This window comes from Uranotaenia lowii, chromosome 1 (assembly GCF_029784155.1).
Source record: "Uranotaenia lowii strain MFRU-FL chromosome 1, ASM2978415v1, whole genome shotgun sequence".
Taxonomy (NCBI): domain Eukaryota; kingdom Metazoa; phylum Arthropoda; class Insecta; order Diptera; family Culicidae; genus Uranotaenia; species Uranotaenia lowii.
In genome coordinates this window covers 135,758,508-135,779,748 of record NC_073691.1, presented here as the reverse complement: position 1 = coordinate 135,779,748, position 21,241 = coordinate 135,758,508, and the positions used below count along the sequence as shown (strand labels likewise).

The 21,241-nt window shown below is 33.6% G+C and overlaps 1 protein-coding gene across 2 annotated transcripts in view; it reads right to left on the bottom strand.

The window, feature by feature from the left end:
• Positions 1–21,241, bottom strand: part of LOC129740169 (uncharacterized) — a 140,716-nt gene that overhangs the window by 32,909 nt on the left and 86,566 nt on the right. The window contains exons 3-7 of one of the 2 annotated variants that reach the window (XM_055731778.1): positions 12,639–12,881; positions 12,313–12,566; positions 12,050–12,213; positions 1,912–2,169; positions 1,068–1,218 (exon numbers count right to left, since the gene is read on the bottom strand). In XM_055731778.1, coding sequence (XP_055587753.1) covers positions 1,068–1,218; positions 1,912–2,169; positions 12,050–12,213; positions 12,313–12,566; positions 12,639–12,881 — 1,070 coding nt within the window. The remainder of the gene's footprint in view (positions 1–1,067; positions 1,219–1,911; positions 2,170–12,049; positions 12,214–12,312; positions 12,567–12,638; positions 12,882–21,241) is intronic. The other variant, XM_055731779.1, reaches the window with a different exon arrangement.

Genomic DNA, 21,241 nt, shown 5'->3' with positions numbered 1-21,241 from the left:
GATTAAGTTTCCGTCGGGAATCATCCGAGAAGTTTTTTGTATAGCCCCGGACGTGTGCTATGACAGGCGCGTGTCCAGAATAAGCTGCTCTCGATTCGGCACACGGACGGACAAAGAGAAGAGGGCCTCGAGCCAAACCAAGCGGAGCCAAGATCTCGAGTCGTTAGAGGAGAGGTCATTGGTCTCTTGCTGTGGTCTCGAACAGAGGAGGAGCGCACGATAGTTGTCCAAACCAAGCGAGCCTCGAGCTGCGAGTGAAGGCCGGACCTGGAGTTGTCAGATAAGAGGTCCTTAGTCTTATATCGAAACAAAAGGGTAGGGTTTATAAGTTGGAGTTTTGGCTTGAAATTGAGTTAGCCGATGAGCGCTTAAACGCTGCGGTTAAAAAAATGGGGATTCAGTTTTGCGTGTTTGGTGGGGAGCGCATCTCTCGGATTTCAGCTTTTTTCTTCAGATTTAAGCTTGTTTCTCAGATTTAAACTTTAATGCTCCAATGCAAAAAAAAAGCTTAAACCTAAGGATAAAAAGCTTAAAAACGAGGTTCACTACCACTTAGTAAAAAGATGTTGGTCTCACGATACATAGAGAAATCCCGTGGCATTGCATCCCTGTGATTACTATGCAATTTCACTGAAAATTTCATTTATTTCCATTTATACACTTAAAAGTTATTAACAAAGTGTTGCATTTTTTGGAATACACTCCTTATACAAAGGTATGATGAAAATTTTGTGTACCAATCATTACATTCCTTAGTTTTTAATTGAACACACAAAACAATTATTACATATAGATTCATTGTATCATTTCTGACCACCCTTTGGATAAGGTGCGTTCTGTCTATGTAATTTAAGCTCTACCCCACCCCCTTGTGTTTTCTAGCTTGAAGTTTTGTTTACAAAACTACCATCCAAATCGACTTCTTAATGAGATGTTTCCTTCTAAATATAGGTTTAACAGATCCCTAAATCGTTCTTTAACCATTGGTAGCATTGTAAATAGCGTTTATGCTTTTGAAGCTTCTTTACAATTAAATGCTATTTGAAAAAATATGCATGTTGACTTACCAGCTGCTCCTCCGCCGTCGGGGCTGAAACGTACGCGGCGGCTATAGAACTGGCGGCTCCAGCTGGAGTTCTCTTTATGCTGCTGCCGAATGAGGAGAATCCAGAACCGGGCGGGCCATAAACCGAGGCTGGTTTACCGGGAATAATGATTCTAAAGGTGTGCGAGAAAAGGGCAACGTTAAATGGGATGCCAAAAAAATTGTATATGTAGTTCATCGATGAAGGATGTTTACCAAATGAATCCATTTTAAATACAGACAAACCGTATTAAACAAGATTCCAAAATAATATCGGATGGTGGCGCTCTTAACATTTGGATGTCATTTAATTTTAGTTTTACATTTTTTAACTTAATGTTATTATTCATGTTAGATAATGGAACATGAGAAACGTGGGGCAATCGAAAGTTAGGAGCGGCACATAACGATCATTCTGGGAAGTTTTTTGATTGAGCAATTCATAAAATATTTACACATTACAAATGTTTAAGAGTATAGTCATACACCATTCAGTTACCATTCTATGTTTAGAATTAGAAGCAAGCTTGAGATTGTTTAAAATCAGGAAAAGCAACTAGCTGTTATTTTGAAACGTGTACCGATCACCACTTACTGAAAGTGTTCTTTTTAAGTGTCAGCATATGTTATGGATGGTTGATGATTATTGTTGGTGAATAAGTCGTCAGGGTGATAGGAGGATAATTTAAAAGTAATGGTTGGCTCTTCAGAGGCACGGGGAAGACAGCGTTGGATTCTGGAAATATCTTGGACCAGGAGCGGAAAGCAGGTTGCAGAAGAAGGTATCAGTACTACGAAGTGCTGCTCCACAGCGAAAGTAAACCTACCTGGGCTGCTGATGCGTAAGAGGATTTACATTGCTGCTGTGACCTTGAATGTGACCTTGAACGTGACCTTGACTAGCACCGTTGGAGGATGGTGAAGATAAGTATGGCGATGGTGGTGCTTGTTGTGGTTGATGCTGCAGATGCTGTGCCTGTGACGAACCCGTGGCTGTGCCCAAACCCCATGCATTGATATCGTTCAAGTCCTCGTACTTGGGCTTGAACGAGTTGTCTACGTAAGAGTTTCTATCGCTAATGAACCTGAGAAGGGTGGTTTCGATACATGTACAATAGTTTCATGGTGAATGGTGGATGATATCTGGACATCTCTGAGGTATTTTTTAATGATATGATCATGAAAGAATGAGATTCTCCTTCGCTATAGAGCTTGTATGGCGTTTAGTCCTTCATGCTTCTTATGAGAACAAAAAATTCTGCCTAACGAATAAATATTCCAAGTGACTGAACCAACCAAACAGATTTTGATACAAATTGGCTTAACTTTAAAACTTGAAGTTGTAAGTATTACGTTGTAGACATTTTTCTTGAACATCTTTTACTTATGTTCGAAAAATCTATTGTACCAAATTGAACTGTATAGAAAGAGAACAAGAACGATGAAAACAGTTACTTATACTTTTAAAAGTAAAGAAAAAAATAAAAATGTGCAAGGAAACTATGATTAAACGTTTTCAGTGGATTTATTAGGAAAGTTAATTAAAAAGCAAATTAAATAGTGAGAACAAGACTCCCGTACTTGAAAAAAGGCTTTTTCACTTATCCATCATCCGATCCTAAAATTTGTACCCGTTACATCCCTGGAGTCTCAATTTGACACTCTTGATTAAAACCAATATATCACTCTTGTCTCCCAAGTTTTGGTACTCAAATATGTTTCCCAAACACTATTCAGCTACAACACTTCAGTTTTCCTTTATTCAAAGTCTAAGAAAAGAAAAAAAAAACGAAAAGACATGCTTCGTAAAAAAGGTTGTACATCTGCTACAAAATGCTCAAAAAATTCCACCTTGTTTCCAAGAAAGCTTAAGTTAGAACCTATACGTTGCACACAAGGATACATTAAAACCAAAATTAAGATCATTACCATAAACATTGTAAAAAAGTGATGTAAAAACCGTACTTTTAAATCAATGAATCGTCAAAATTGTTGAAGTCACACCAAATAAATTTTGAAAAGAGGATTGGAAAGTTTGAATTTGTAAAGATTTGGAATATTTTTGCAATATTTTCAAAATACGAAACACAGATTTTATGACGAATTTTCAAAGGTAGCTGATTATCGAACCTTTTGTCAATTTGCAATTTTTCATATTTTCTAAGACTTAAATTCAACTTTTCCCTATATTTTGAGTAAGTTATGGGTAGATTTCCGTAGTTTATTTATTTTCACAAAAAAGATAATTTCATACCGATTCTAGTGGTGTAGTTACATTAGAGCTACAATAATGTACAAAAATACGATCATAAGGTGGTTCGTACCGTATTTGTCTACTTTGGCGTTGATCGTTGCCTACACTCCTTTCTATTTATCTGCGCCAAAAACGCTGAACCTACCTAACTTTTTCTAATTTCGATACAGACGGATGAGCGATCAAAGAGAAAAACACAAGCGTCCATGTAAATTTTCTGGATTCACTTTTAGTTTTATATTTATCATAATTGTGTAAAGTATTGCATCGCTAATATAATTACACCACTAGGTTCGGTATGAAACTGGCTTTTTGGTTAATATAAATTCACTACGGAAATCTCGCGTTAATATAGGTACTCAAAATCCAGTGCCAAGTGAAATAAAGTGTAAGAAAATCTAAGAAATTGCAAATTGATAAAAAGTTCGATGAACATCTTTGAAAATTCATCGAAAATTCTATGTTTCGTATTTTGAAAATCTAAAGATGCCAAAATGTGCTAAATTACGTCAACTTTCAAATCCATTTTTAAAATTTATCTGGTGTGAATCAACAATTTTGACGATTCATTAATTGGAAAGTACGGTTTTCACACCACTTTTATACATTTTTATGGATATGATTAAAAAGAATTAAAAAATATATTCTTATGTGCAACATATAACTTCTTAATCCAGTTTTCTTGGAAACTAAGTGAAATTTATTTTTTTTTAACAATCTGTAGATGATCTACAGTCTATTTCAGATTTTTCTATGACTTCGAATAATGGAAAATTGATGTGATGCAGGTTAAAGTTGTTTGACAAACATATTTGAGTTACATTACGGGGTTTTCAAAACTATAAACTTTATTAAAATAGGAAACAAGTAAGATATAGCAGTTTTAAGCGAGGGGTGTTAAATGGACACTCAAGGTTTGATAAGGAAGTTTTTTTCCTGCGCTTTCAGAGTGTGTCCTTTAACCCTCATCCGCATTAGAGTGTCATTTTGACACTATTTCAAGTTTGAATGCTTGTAACTTTTTTCAGAAGCATAAAAAAACAAAAATTTCTTCGGGGACCCTAAATGAATTCAAAAGTTCTTTAAATTTGCATCTTTACTTTATTTATGGACGAACCCTGGAAGCCTGGACAAAAAAACTCCCTTTTCCGACTTAGAGTGTCATTTTGACACTCCAAAAGTAAAATCCATTTAAGTCGTTTGAATTGTTATGAACTTCATATAAAACTTATATCAATAGAAACCTTGTAATGTCAGTAAAATATGTTTAGAACATTATACATAGCTAAAGCTTCTAGTTTTCTCGTTATTCAGCATGAAAGAAAAAAATCCGAAAAAACATGCCTCAGGAAAACTGCTGTAGTTCATATGTTACACGTCCAAAAAAATATTTGCCTTATACATATGAAAGCTGAAGTTAATGTCTACATCATGGAACAACGAAATATTTTTTTTTAATTTTTTTTTATGAAATGGTAACAAAAAGTTCAAAAAAGTGGTCAGAAAAACCTACTTTTCACTCGATTGCTAGTAAATACTGTTTGAGCGATGGTAGAGTGATTTAAAAAACATGACTACAAACTTTATCGAAATTCTAACATTTTGCTGTCTTTAGATTTTCGATGCAACAAAAATTGAATTTACTGGAATTTTTCGAAGTTGGCTACTTTGCGCGATTTTTTCACTAATTGAAATTTCATCTGTTTTTGTGATCCACTGTCAGGTTGTACCCGGATTTGCAGTGCTTTTACTTTGTTTGGACCAATCAAAAGTGTATTCATTGGAAAGCACATCTAATCTACATTCTAGTGAGGTGCAACAATTCACGCTGTAAGATTTCACAAAAATATGAAAATAATAAACGGAAAATCATTCCTGAATTTCTAGAACTACAAGCAGCGGTCCAGCAAAACGTGTTTGTTTGCTCTCCGAGTAGGTACGGTGGGTGGTTATTCGGACCGAGAGCGAAGCCGACAGACGAAATAACGATGCGTGTCGTGCATTTCTTGGTCTGTCGGCTTCGCTCTCTGCCCGAATAACCACCCACCGTACCTACTCGGAGAGCAAACAAACACGTTTTGCTGGACCGCTGCTTGTAGTTCTAGAAATTCAGGAATGATTTTACGTTTATAATTTTCATATTTTTATGAAATCTTACAGCGTGAATTGTTGCACCTCACTAGAATGTAGATTAGATGTGCTTTCCAATGAATATACTTTTGATTGGTCCAAACAAAGTAAAAGCACTGCAAATCCGGGTACAACCTGACGGAGGACCACAAAAACAGATTTTTTTTTTTGTTTCGATTATAGTCGTTTTACCATCTTTATGGCATTCGCGACTTTATCAACGTTGCAGTTGGCGGAGCGTTATTGAAAAACTATCCGGTACAACTGTGTTCGATGTTTACTCTTGGGCTCGAACTCGCGGACATCGGCTCAGGAGACAACAGACTTGCCAACTGAGCTATATCACAAGCCCTACAAAAACAGATGAAATTTCAATTAGTGAAAAAATCGCGCAAAGTAGCCAACTTCGAAAAATTCCAGTAAATTAAATTTTTGTTGCATCGAAAATCTAAAGACAGCAAAATGTTAGAATTTCAATAAAGTTTGTAGTCATGTTTTTTAAATCACTCTACCATCGCTCAAACAGTATTTACTAGCAATCGAGTGGAAAGTAGGTTTTTCAGACCACTTTTTTGAACTTTTTGTTACCATTTCATTAAAAAAAACTTAAAAAAATATTTCGTTGTTCCATGATGTAGACCTTAACTTCAGCTTTCATATGTATAAGGCAAATATTTTTTTGGACGTGTAACATATGAACTACAGCAGTTTTCCTGAGGCATGTTTTTTCGGATTTTTTTTCTTTCATGCTGAATAACGAGAAAACTAGAAGCTTTAGCTATATATAATGGTCTAAACATATTTTACTGACATTACAAGCTTTCTAGTGATATTAGTTTCATTGTAATCGGTTAGATATAAAGAGAGTTATGACGATTTTAGCTAGGAGTGTCAAAATGACACTCCTAGTGCTGGTTAGGGTAATGAAATCTAATGCGGATGAGGGTTAAAAAGTAATAATGCAAAATAAAGGATTTCAAGAGTTTATTGAGTGTCCCCGAAGAATTTTTTTTATTATGATGTAGGTACTCGAATAAAGTTACAAGCCGCCGAACTTCCAAAAGTGTCATATTGACTCTCATGAGTGGATTAGGGTTAAACCCAGCTCGAAAATTAAAACATCTAACTGCTAGAAACAATCAACGAGAACTTAGCAACATGAAAATAGGTTAAAATTATTCAAAAAATTTAAATCATTTAAAAAAAGGGCTTCTTTCTGCTTATTCTTGTGATAGCTTTTTAATGTTCTCTAAATCTGAATTTCTATGTAGACTTTTGATTTGCAAGAATCAATTTGACAAAACTTTTCTAAACCCTTTATGTTCTTCTGAACTGAAAATTACTTTACTAAATTATCGAAACGATTTAAATAACAATGTAACATTCAAATTCCTTGATATGAATATCAAAATTATGAGGTTTTTTTTCAAAAATCCCAGCTCTGAACGAAGGGACAAATCAAAATCCAAATACGAATATGATTTCAAAACAATACATTATACAATTGTGCCGCTAAAGATAATTATTCTGAAAGTAATTCTTTTGCTAGAACCGCGAATCCAATAGAAAATCAAAACGCTCTAATACACGAAGGTGATGGAAAGTATTAGAGAAGCAGGAAGAAAAAAACAGAAGCCGAAATCATGGAGTTTTTGAAATCCCGGCTCACCAACGGGTTTTCCCTTTTTTTTAAATAGTTAAGAAACTAATAGTTCAAAAATTATAATTCAAATATTTGATCCAAAATACATTTTCTCCGTTCAACTTTATTAAATCCAAGATACATATTACGGCTATCTAAATGAAAGATTAAAAATACATGCAGGGTAGATAATGGCATAACGAGCGCCCGGGGCATAAAGCACTCCTCTTTTCACAAAAAGTAGGTATTTTAAAAAAAATTGAGAGGATTTTTTCGTTTTTCCTATAGTATTAATTTTACAGTAATACAGCAATTCTCAAGTAAATTAAATTTTATAACTTTTGAGCACCAAAAAATCATCTCGATCAATAATGTCTGCACTGCAGCAACCTGATGTACATTTTGTTCCTCAATTTTCACTATCATTAAATTTCAGATTTTTCTCTATAATCAATTTAAAAATGCGTTTTTTGCTTAAACTTGTTGACTCGAGGTGATCAGAGTACAATTGATGAGCGTTTTCTACCGAAGAATCTAGCAGCAAATTTAACTCGGTGAAGTCAACTGAATTATAGAGTTACATCTTGACTAATTTATATCTGACGATGTTGCCTATTGGTAAGGTGTCGGAGAGGTTATCAGAATACTCGAGCTCGATTTTTTTTATTTACATTTCATGATCGATTATTCTGATCAATGCATCATACGACTCTAGTATGTAGAATGAACCGCCAAACAAAGCACCAGAAAAATAATGTATGAAAGTGTATGAATTGTTTGTATTCTACAAACAGGCATACATTATTTTGTTATTGTCATTTGATGGATCTACGACTCACTGTTTAAATGGTGCAAAATGCATCTATCATAAATCGTAAAAAAAATTGCAACGACGAGGAATCGAACTCGAATTTTCAGATTATCGCTCTGATACCTTATCAATAGGTCAAATCGTCAGATGAAACTAGTCAAGCTGTAGCTCTATAATTCAGTTGATTCGCTAGATTTTAGATGCGACGGCAGAAAACGCTCATTATGTCTCGATTGATGGTGCTTTTATTACCCTAGGTGGAGTTCTCATTATACCCCTGCAGAGACTAATTTTAAGCTTTCGTAAAAAAAATTTATCTTACTTTTTAATCTGGTCCCCTTAATTAATGTTTGAGCTTCAGAACTCTAGAAATTTTACCAGTAATGAAATCTATGATGAGAGTATGAGTTTTGTTTCATAAAAAGAGTTTTTAGGGTCAAGAAGGTATAATTTTTATTATTGGATGCTGCTTTTCTGCTCATAAATCTCAGTGCTTTGCAAAATACTTTCAAAATCATCTCCTGAATGATGGATCTGCCTGTGGGCTGTTTACACTGCCGGACATAAGTTTGGAATCACCCGCCCAAAAAAATTAGACATTTTTTTATTGGCCATATCTCCGCAGTCTTAAGATGTATAGCAATATTTTTGTTCTCATTCGAAAGATCGCAAGCAAAACCTTTTTTCTATGTTTTTTGACAAAATTTATATGTTAAATTTATATAACTTCAATTTCTAAAAACTGCACTTGAAATTCAAATTCAAGTTGCACTTGAGCCCGTAATCCATTCTTCTTGAATCAATAAAATAACTTCTTAAGTCATCGTCCAATAGTTTGGGATCACCCCGCAGTATGGTGCAAAGTTCAAAAGTTTGGGATCAGTCTTCTATTACAAGCATTTTTATTCTACGCGTATCTCTGTTATCAAACAACGCATTGTTTATCCGCTTCTTGATAGATATTTAGATGAAATATTTTTAAGGCCCATCTTCACTAAAACTAAAGCTAAAGTTTTATAACTATGTGGTAATTTGCACCAATTTGTCCGACCGTTGAATATCAAACAAGTTAGGTATTGAAGGTCGATTGTACTTATTTGTAAGCTAATAAACTGCACTTATTATAAGGTGGTTATTGGATGTATAAATTTTAAAATCATAAGGTTTATGTTATCACAACTTCTTTCTCAATTGGAAACTAATGTTCCAATCCAATTTGCATTAACTTGTTAGATAACAAAGTTATAATCGTTCTTGCCGAAATTTAACATGTGACCTTCTGGTAAACTAATGACCAATTTTTGTTTGGAGCGAGTAAGAATAATCATGTTTAATTTTTTCCATACTAAGATAAGTACACTGCGGTTTGTTAAATTATTCAAAAATCCAAACATTACTGTTTTAAAAATTTTATATTCAAGGTCCATAGACGATCAGATTTTTAAAGTGTTTCCATCGAGTCCAAAACTATCGTTTAAACATTTTTTATCATACTTTCTATTATTGATACACTGGTATCAACAATACTGTGGATCATACGCAAAATTAAAATTCATATGATCGATAGCAATTTATTCACCTTCAATGTGCAAAAAAGATTTCAAATTGATGTTTTGTAGTAAAATTTATTTTAATTTAAATAAAAGTTGGGAAAAACGTTGAACATTCACCATTCAACCGTCTCCAGAGTGTTGAAGCGGGTCCAGGAGCGATTGACGTTGGACCACGGCAAAGAAGCTGGAAGGAAACCCGGACCGGAGAACAAAAAGCCGGAGAAAAGGTGAAGCAAATCACAACGTTTCAAGCCGTGATTTGGCTTTAAACATCGGCATGTCGCAGAGCTACGTCAAAGAAGCTAAGAAAAACCGGCCGGCACCGATGTTAATAGTCAAAGCGAGAGTAGGGCAGAAGCGAGCTATATGCGCCTATAAAGCAAAATACTGATATATAATACAAATATTTCATCGAATATGTGTACAAAAATTATATACACATGAGAAGACATATGTTTTTTTTATACATTAGAGTAATTTTTATATTAAAATCTTTTTCAGTTTTTGAGAAATCGATTTTGTTATAACAACAAAACAACAACAAAATTTTGAACCTCAAACCGTGCGGACTAAATGCGCCTATTTATGATTTAGGAAAAATTACAGTTTTTTTTTGGAAATATTCCCGCATAATTTCATTAGAAATGACTGATAACTTTCATACGACAAAGCTGAAGTTTTATGAAAATCAATTTCTTTTATAAATTAATTGAATTAAACGAAAGTTATGGTTGCCATATTTTGTGGTAATTCATACATAAGAAAAAAAAAATCTGTTTTAAGATCTTCAATTCTCTCTAAAGGTGTTTATTATAGCTTACATTGTAAATTTTAATTCGAAAATCATATATTTATTCTATTTAACCTATTGTTTTGGGATAGCGGCATTTTACAAACATGAAGTGCGCATAAAAAACAATCTCTTATTCCACTTTCCAATCATTATGAAACCATTACAACAGATAAAAATTTGTTCAACTTCTAAGGTTAAATGGAATAAGAATCAAAAACCACCCAATTTTTTGTTTCGAGCTCCTTTACGTATCATTTTTAGAAGTCAAAATATTACATCAAAAGGTATCAAAACCTTGTATAAATGTCTAAATTTTTTTGAGTTGTTTTATTTATAAAATTCTTTCTTGCCTTATGTGCAAAGCGTTTTGCACCCAAAATGCAATGATTAGATATGTTTTCTTGTCAACCATTTCGTCAAACGGCCGTAGGCGCATTTAACCCGATAGTTTCATTTAGGAAACCTTTCCCCTATCAGTTTTGTATATTAAGAGTGAGGTGCTTGTGAGATCCCAAACATTATATTAACCTTTGCGGAAAATTGCTAGCCTCGGTCAATCACGCAGTGATTGTAAAATTCTTTCTACTGAGCCATGGCTGCGATCATGCTTTTTGAAATGCATTTATTTTGAAACGGTAAAACAGCTATCATCATCAATTAACATTTAAAAGTAGGAAAACCATTTCGAAGGAGATCATTTTGTAAAAAAATTTCAACTGAGTATTACGGGTTCAATGTTTTAGGTGGATGTGAGTAGTCAATTTAGCTAAGCTAATAATGAACGGATCATAACACTTTTTGGGAAAATGGTTACAAAACAATTTAATTATCTTCTAAAATTGCAACAACAGAGACTTTATTGATACATTGATGGTCCCAGAACCAAAAATCATTCCCGGAGTACCGTCACAAAAGTATCAGCCATCAAATTTTAATATTGTGAAATTGATACTCTTATTTCGATGAGGGTCGAAATCGAGTAACCATTTGAGATGAATTTAGTGAGTGAAGGTTTTTTTTGTGATTTGATTTTCGCGATCCCATTTTTTTAGTTCACTACATTTTTCTACAATGAAGGTGGTATTGCACATGTTATTGTGAATTTAAATAAAAATTTTAGAAACGTCACTGGTGAACTGGCAACAAAACAGACATCCGACAATCTAGTACTTCACTTTCCTTTGTCGGAAGTCTTTCGGAAGTCGGAAGTTCGGACTAAAATTTAGTGCTGGCGTGTTAATATTACTCCCGAATTTAAGTCATACTCATACCTTTGCGAAGTCTGGAAAATTATTCAAAAAAATTAAAAAAAAAGTATTTAAAGCGAATGTGGTTTTAAAAGAAATAGGGAAACAAGAAACATTATTAAAATAAACGCGATAGATGAAGCCAATCTGTATCAAAATTATAGTATTTGCACCCAAGCATGCAACGAAAAAGATTTCGATTATAAAAATCATGCATGAACAAGCGATAACAACACACAAACACATACACACACAAAACAAAATGAATAAACTAAAAATGCCTGGCTACCCAAAACCTTTCTTTAGGTCACTACTGCTTTATAAAAACATGGGAACTATGGCGGTACGACTGAACACCAAAGGCATTCTGACCCCGCACATGACAATTGGTGTCTCGATGTCCTCTACCTACTTCCATGCACACTCTTCAAAATGTTTCCCTACTGTCAGAGAGGTCTAAAGCCAACAACAATAACATAACAAAACACTGGTCCAGTCAGAAAAAAATGCTCCAAGGCGTTCGCGGCATACTTACTCGGAACCAAGCCCTGGACCGGACGTTTCGTAGTGCAATTCCGGCTGGAAATGTGAATGGGGAGGAACTGGAGCACCATGTAGATATTCGGACGGATGACCCTTCGGAGGTTTGGTATAGATGAGCTCCGGCACATGGTGGCTGTGTCCATCACCCGGATAGAACTGGAAAGAGAATCAGGGGATAGCCAAAAGTATTTATATTAGAAAAATTCATATGACTTCAATTAAGATAAGGGCTCTTACAATTAAAAAAAAACTTACCGTGTGCAAATGATTGATGTGATGTTGATGGTGGTGGAAGTTGGGTTTGTGGAAAGATGCGTGGTAGTACGAGCATAGCTTGAAGATGTGAGACAGTGCCGGAAACAGGAACAGCAGGAATTTGAGCACCAGCTTCTTAGCCGTACCAACGCCGACCAGCAGCGGAAGTAGCCACATAACCTTGATCTTAATGATCTTGATTATCAGTATCACAGCCAGGAAGGCAAGCAACAACTTGCTCTGGAAGAATTTTTCTAAGAGACGGAAAATGTTTCATCATTACCAAGGCTTTTTTTTTATAAAATTAAGAAGACAAAGCTACTCACTGATTTTTTTGAACAGAATTCTTGGTTGAACCGTCCCACGTGCTTCGACCGCGGTTCGCGGAATGAACTCCAGCTTGGCCAGCATGCCGTTGCCCTCGATCGCACGTGGTTGGATCCGAAAGACGGCTCCGTCAAACAAAATCTCTGGCATCTGAACGTTTACATCATGGGTGAGCATGAACTTCAACGTTTTGCCCTGAAGAGCCGTCGTTACCTCCTCAATCGGAGATGTCGGTTCGTTGTCTGTGAAATAAAAAAAAAACAATAAAATTAGTCATGCCAATATCTTGATCATTTATACAAATTATCTGCATCGTAAACCATTTCATTCATCAATGTTCAAATTCTGGAACGTTATTTAAAATGAACGGTCCCCTTTTATTTCAGAATTTTTGGTCGTATTTTTTTTTATTTACACACAGTGGTCCTAAAATGCCAGTGCATAACCAGCCATTTTTAACGCTGTTACAATTATATTTCTGTAGACAGATCATCACCGGTGATTTAGCTTGTTAATGCCGGTTCGGCATAAAATCTTATACCAATAATTTCACCCCCAAGGAAATTCGTTTTTGGAGTAGAGTCTGATTTGTGGGTCTTGGTGTAGTTTTTTTTTTTGCATAAAACATAGTTAAGAATGCCATGTGGCCATATTTCATGGATATATTTTATTTATATCATATTTTTATCCGATCAGTATTAAGTTCTTCTATCTGTTAAAAATGTTGTTTATATTTTATGATTTTTTTGACTATGTATAACAATAACAAGAAAATCATGTCATGTTTTGTGTCGAAAGTGGATTACCATCAAACTGTTCTGATAAGACATATCGATCTATCAGTCATTTCGTCAATTGGCTGTATGCGCATATTACCCAATTCACGCTTTTAGGAGCACTTCATACTAAATGGATGGATCGGAGGAATTTGGAATATCAAACAATCACAAATTGAAACAAATTGATAATGTTGGAAAGAATCAGTTCGTTTTATTTTTGGAATTCTTATTCTCTGGGGTCTAAAAAGCTTCGTTTTGGTTCAAAACACATCCATAAATTTTAGCAGAATCTTTAAAAGAAACGAAACGAACACACACATATAGGATCTCAGTGAAACTTCATGTTTCTTTGAACAGATCTATATTCTACTTAAGACTAAATCGTACATCTTTCAAGGTTATAATGGCTAGCATTTTACTAATGCTAATACCACCAACCCACATAAAGAGTACTATGTATGCCGTGACCGAAACTCGATCTCATGACCTATGGCTTAGAACACTTGAACGCTATCCTTTAGGCCACGGTCGGCGGCGAATTTTTAACTAATGAATACTTGAGTTAATTTGAACTTTAAGGTTTGTATAGAAAAAAATAATAGTTATGTAGTGAGACGGAATACTATGTAAATAAATAAAATTAAATGATAGAAAAAATAACATTTTGTTCTGAATAACTAAAATATGGTGAAAATAGGAAGATATTTTTGCTTGAACAATGCATGCAAAAATAATAGGGAAAAATGTAGATACTATCAAATTATTCAGTTTAAAGTTATTTCATATTAAATTTTTTTTATTTCAAATCATAACTTTCAAAATATAAGTCCTTTTTTCATGAAATGTGAAAAAAAAATTAAAAAGCCTTGTGATATTATAGCCCTGTTGGCATGTCAATTGCCTCCTGAGCTGATGTCCTCGAGTTAAAGCCCAAGTGTAAACATCGAACACAGTTGTACCGGCTAAATTTTTTTTATGTCCGCGATATGAATCGTTGATAATAGTTGCGAAAAGATGTTTAAACGTCTAATCGAAACAAAAATAAAAAAAAGGGATGGTTCATTTCAATGAAATACTTTTTGTATTTACTAAAATAAGCAAGCTTATTCTTTTTAAAAGTAAGCATAACCATTTGAAGCATTGGTGAAAATGTATCAAATATTCATAAATATGGATAACAAATAAGGATAATTTTGTACTCTTGTTTAGTCGAATAAAATTTAAGATTTTAGTTTGAACCTTTTACCAAGAATATCGAATTTAAATCATGTTAAATGTTTTATTGAGAGAGTTAGTTATTTTAAATACTTGGGAATTTACTTAGATGAAACTCTCTCATGGAATCGTCACATTGAACACTTGGAAAAAAAAATTACTCCTCTTTGCGGTGTTCTTTGGAAACTGAGAAATTTTGTTCCACAACATGTTCTCTTTAAATTTTATTTTGCGTTTATCCACTCTCAATTGAACTACCTTATTATGATATGGGGAAGAGCCTCCTTGTCCCACTTACAGAAACTTCAAACGCTCCAGAATAGATGCTTGAAAAACATCTTAAAGCTCCCTTTGTTATTCCCTACCCTTCAGCTTTACTCTTTAAGAACGCATAACGTTCTTCCAATATCTGAACTCTGTGATTTGCAAACTGTTGTATATGTCTATGATAATCTACACTCAATTGAAAATATTCAAAACCTCCATTTTACTACGGGGTTGCGAACTCATAACACTCGCCAGTCAGATTTCTTGCAACGAAGCCGATCCACAACATCATTAGGGCAAAAAAGAATTTCATTTATTGGACCTACTAAATACAACACCTTACCAACGGATATTAAAAACATAACCAATCGTTCCATGTTCAAAACCAAAGTGATACAGCTTTTGAAAGAAAAATTGAACCATTAAAACAGTCGATCATCAACCAGTCTTTGTTTTGTTTACCTTTTGTACTTTTGTAGCGTTAATATCTAATATTATTTTTCTTAAAAATCTTGTAGTTTGTATTTTATCTTATAAAATTATTGAACATAACATAATAAAATTAGCAATAAATAAATAGTATATTAGTAAATATCGAATAATGAATCTCTTCAAAGGAAATTATTTTCCATTGAGATTTCATATTGTAGTCAATTTAGTTAAATAATACATTTCCTCGCACGACATTATAAATATTTGTGTTCTCAGCATGATTAAAATTTGCTCGCGTTTACTCTTATTATCATTTTGCTGCCAGACATGCTGAGAACAGTAGCGTCCATTACCAGGGGGCTCAATTGAGCCTTTTGGTGTGGGGGAGTGTGGTGGGCCGCTACAAAAAAAAAAAAAAAAAAAAAAAAAAAAAAAAAAAAAAAAAAAAAAAAAAAAAAAAAATGAAATACACAAAGTTTTAACAAGTTTTTTTTTTCATATTTGCGATTTTCACCAAGTTTGTGTTCTAAACTAACTCTGATAGCATTTGGAAATATTATTGTAAATTAAAAATCAAATTATAAAACTATGATCTCCTTCAATTTGAATCTTAAATGAAATTCCCATATTGATATTTTAATCTTGATTATAAAACTAAAATTCGAGCTGAATCTGAATACGCATTTTAATTCCTAGTCGGAATTCTGCTCTTTGAGCCTAAATTCAAAATCTGAATCTGATTTCCAGATAAGAATTGCTATCAATTGTTCAATTCTGGACTTATTAAACTTTCTTATGGTTCAATTCTGCATATGAATTGAGGATAAAAATTTGTAGTCCAAATTTAATGAATGGTTTTAATTTAAAGTTTTTCCTTTTAGGGTTCCGAAATGATGAATTTTGAATATGAAATCTATCTTATTTTAGTTTAAAATGCAAAACCAAGATTCAAATTAGGATTTCATCCAGTACAGTAAACTGGGTACTTACTATAAATTTTTCCGCAAGACCTAGAGGCTGGGCAAATCTGGGCTATTTTATGTTAAAAGCTTGCATAAACCGAGCATATTGTTTCACAATTTTCTCCAGGGAAATTTCCTATTTTTCTCCATTTAAATGAAGAAGAAAAACACTTGAAAAATTGTATTTTTTTTATTTAAACACATCAGTCGATTTAGAATCATACTTAAAGCTTACAAAAATTCGTTCTTGTTTGCTTTGACAAAATTTGTTTAAATAATTTGTTTTTAGATGCATGATACTTAATTTTAAGGACTCAATTTAGATTTTTGTTCAATTTGGCAAGAAAAGTAAAAAAATCTGCATAAAATCAGAGGAAACTTTTAAGCTGCCTTTTTGGAATCTGTTAGACTTCTTGGCGTCTAACTTTTGGAAATTTTAATTCGAGACTAAATTACTATCAATAAGTGAGAAATTTTTTGAAAACAGTTGTAAAATTTGGGACTTGGGATGAAATCTCGAGGTTTTGGACTAAGTTCAGAATCGAGAGTGTTACTATTTACTAATTTTAGTTGTTCCTCAAAATTTGATAAAGAACTTAATATTGTAAGTTTTGCGAAAAATATTTCTCTTGGCATTTTTGGAACCTCATGGGGAGGGGGGGAGGGGGGGAGGGTTTAACCCCCAAAAACCTCCCCCCCGTTCCTACGGCCATGACTCATACACTTTTTCCAAGAAAACCAACTCGATAACTACTTTAGAAAATAGTTACCCATAGTTTCAATGAAATTTGTTATTTTTTTTTTTAATTATAACGCTTAAACATATTGACCGACCTCATTAGAACTGGGATAATACAGTAGTCTCAAGATAGCTATTTTTTTTACTTTTCAACATATTCCGTTTCAGTCTCAATAAAATGTTCTTCTAAACTTAACATATATGGCATATGAATGGTTAAAAAGTTTATAACTGAGAAAAAAAATTTGCTTTTTACTGACTTTTATCACAAAAAAAGGATAAGCCTATTAAATAGTCAGAAATCTTGTGGCCCGCAGTTTATTGATTTCATGTTTGTTCAAAAACCATGCAAAAATGTTTTTCTTTTTATGTTCATAATCTGCAGTTTATTGATTTCATGTTTGTTCAAAAACCATGCAAAAATGTTTTTCTTTTTATGTTCATAATTCTGCCACTCAGTGTTCGAATCTAATGGCGTATTTTTTTCCGGATTTGGCTCTGGAACCGTCCGAATAAAAAAACGACTTTCGGGTTCGAGTTATTCCATACGTAGGTGTGCGTGAGAACGAGCGCAATGTTTACATGCAGCTGTCATTTTGTTCTCCCTTCTGGATTTCTTCACTCGGTTCTTCACATCCGGATTGCCTTTTTTCGTATCCGGATTGCACTGGACAGCGGATAGTACGATTTTGCTTGGCTGAGAGGTTCAAAATTGCGGCGATAATCATTTCCCCGTTCATTATTTCAACTGTTTTGCTTTCAGCCAAAAACAGCTGTTTAATGTTTTGACAACAACGTTGAGAGCATTGGTGAACTTCTCGTAAAACAGACTTACTTCTCAGGGCGACTCCGACCGTTTTTCGAGCGAGCCTAGGTTGCCTCTAGAGCAATAAATGAGCACGATGACAACAGTTAGAGCGAACCTAGGATGCCTCTGGATTACCTCCAGGTGAAAAAAAATACGGTATAAGACAAATTTCTGAATTTTTAAAGATTTCAACAGAAGTGATCAACCTTTAAAACTAGCGAGCCACTTATAATTTTAAAATTTTGCTGGAGTCTAACGCAATTAAATAGTTTGGTTTAGTTTTGGTTGTCCAAATATTGAGCTGTGGTAATTTTTTTTAAATTACTTCATAGATTCATTGCTTATTAATATACATAAAGGTATGAACATTAAGTATCCGGATACTTTATTTCGGTGATAGCTACGTTACTAGAGCTCGGATATGCAAAAATTTACCAGCGTTAACACAATGAAAAAATGAAAAGAACTACCTTGCCTTTTTCAGATGTTTAAATTTTTGTCTATTGAGATATTTACGATGCAAAAAGACATGATTAAATTTATTTTGCAAAACCCCTTGGAAATTCTTCATAGTTTATTTGAAAACTCATGAACTGATGATTTTTTTTTAGGGCCCAAATGGTTTAGAAGTATAAAAAGCCACCCTAGGATGCTCACGAAGTTCAAACCAAGCATCGTAGTGGAACCCTTGATCTAAACTATGGTAAAAAGTCAAGGGTTATTGGGGATAACTTACAGACCCCTTAACTATGCAGTAAATCTGTTTCCGGCAGGCAAAAATGTTGCCTGTCTAGTAGACACCCAGCAAATAACTAAAAATGAGCAGTTCCATGGATCGCAATCTTTGCAACCGGTTTTTATGCAATGTGACAGATGTGTTCTGATGGACTATGAAATTTATGTAAAAACCGAATTCAAGAGGTCGAATTCTTCGAGATGCCTATTCATAAAAAGGTTCGAACCAGATTCCAATTGGTTTCTCCAGGTGAATTTTTGTAAAATATCATGATTTTGCAAAGGTTTTGTTTCTGTGGTAAAAATAATAGATATATACATGACTGAAAAAGTATGAAAAGATCAAAAAATATTTTATGATAAAACCATAATTTTTAATCTGTAACAAATATTTTTTAAATTTTTTCGAAATTAACAGAAAAAAACACAGTTTTTAAATTTATACCTACCAAATACATACATTCAATAACATCCATTCAAAAATTGCGTTCTTCTCAGCCTATAATGTATGGAATCGGAATTTAAATTCGTTTTTATTTTCAAAACCTGGAGAGTTAGACATTTTTGCCTTTCTAACAGAAAGGTTTGGTTATCGGTCGATTTGAGAGATCATTAATTATGGGTCTTAGACATACCTTTATAGGTACCTATCGACTCAGCTCGACGAGTTCTGTTGATGTCCGTGGATTTGTATGTGCCATTTTAAAAATGTCTAGAACGTTTTTGCGAAACTGGGCTGCACAATTAAAATGATTTTAGTCTCAAAAGAATGCATTTTTTTTTCTACACAACCCTTTCAAAAACGGGAAAAAAACAAAATAGTTGAAACCGTTTTCTTTACCAAATACATATCATACTTATTATGGCATAAAAAAAAGTTGCTAGTGGCGCCTCGAAGCAGCAGCACCAGCAATCATTTATAAATTGAAGATAATCAAAATAAAAAAATAATATTTTTATTAACTCGAGAATTGAACCAAAACCCTTCAGATCCCAAGTTGCAAGCGCTATCCAATAAACCATCGGCACGCTTGATTGAAAGCGGCTCAAACTCAAATAGGTAAAAGGCATTACTAAGACGCACCGTGGTCTGGGCAGTTTCTCAGTCTGCTGGGGCAAATACGGCAACAGTGTTTATATCTTACACTTCTTGCTTTTCAATGCAGCAAATGGCGGATGGGCGTTTCCTTCAGAGTCCGCCATGCCTATAGACATTATAATTTCATTTATGAAATTATAGTGTCTAAAGCCATGCCGGGTGTCAACAAAATGCAGAGCCGTACAGGAAACTGCGTTGGGGGGGAATTTATATGAAGATCTTATGACCCTCGTTTTTTTTACTCGTGTTGAAGAATGAATTTATGTTTTTTTTTTCATTTCTACATACTCATACATAATTTAGATTCAATTTCAGATGCAGAATTCAGATTCAGTTTTCAAATTCAGGATACAGGTTTAGGAATCAGAATTCAGGATTCAAAATTCAGAATTCAAAATTCAGATTCAGAACTCATATTCAGATTCAGAATTTAGATTCAGAATTCAGATTCAGAATTCAGATTAAGAATTCAGATTCAGAATTCAGATTCAGAATTCAGATTCAGAATTCAGATTCAGAATTCAGATTCAGAATTCAGATTCAGAATTCAGATTCAGAATTCAGATTCAGAATTCAGATTCAGAATTCAGATTCAGAATTCAGATTCAGAATTCAGATTCAGAATTCAGATTCAGAATTCAGATTCAGAATTCAGATTCAGAATTCAGATTCAGAATTCAGATTCAGAATTCAGATTCAGAATTCAGATTCAGAATTCAGATTCAGAATTCAGATTCAGAATTCAGATTCAGAATTCAGATTCAGAATTCAGATTCAGAATTCAGATTCAGAATTCAGATTCAGAATTCAGATTCAGAATTCAGATTCAGATTCAGAATTCAGATTCAGAATTCAGATTCAGAATTCAGATTCAGAATTCAGATTCAGAATTCAGATTCAGAATTCAGATTCAGAATTCAGATTCAGAATTCAGATTCAGAATTCAGATTCAGAATTCAGATTCAGAATTCAGATTCAGAATTCAGAATCAGAATTCAGATTCAGAATTCAGATTCAGAATTCAGATTCAGAATTCAGAATCAGAATTCAGATTCAGAATTCAGATTCAGAATTTTTGTAAATTTATTTTCGGCATATCGGTGAAAAATTTAGATTCATGGAGAAAGAATATCAGAATTAAAAATTGATGAAGCTGGATGTTGCGAGGTAAAGTATGGTGTACGTTAATAAATTTTCCTTGCAAAAATGTTCTTTCGCTCTTTTCATCATCCGTAAAATTTCTCCTCACTTTATCAATTTTCAATTCTGGAATTGTTTCTCCAAGAATACCAATTTGCACAGTTTTTGATAAATTTGCGATGACTTAAAGATCATTACGCATGAAAACACGATTTTGTTTTGTGAAAACTTTTTTTCACAATTTTTCTGAAATTAAGTTTGCTGCATACTTTTAGGGGTAAAACCATACTATTAAAAGTTGTAAAATCCGAAATCATAAAAAAAAATTTGGATGAAAGAAATTTCAATGTTGAAAACCGTGTGATGCAAAACAATCAAAATGAGATTTACAAGATTAAGAATTCAGATTCAGAATTCAGATTCAGA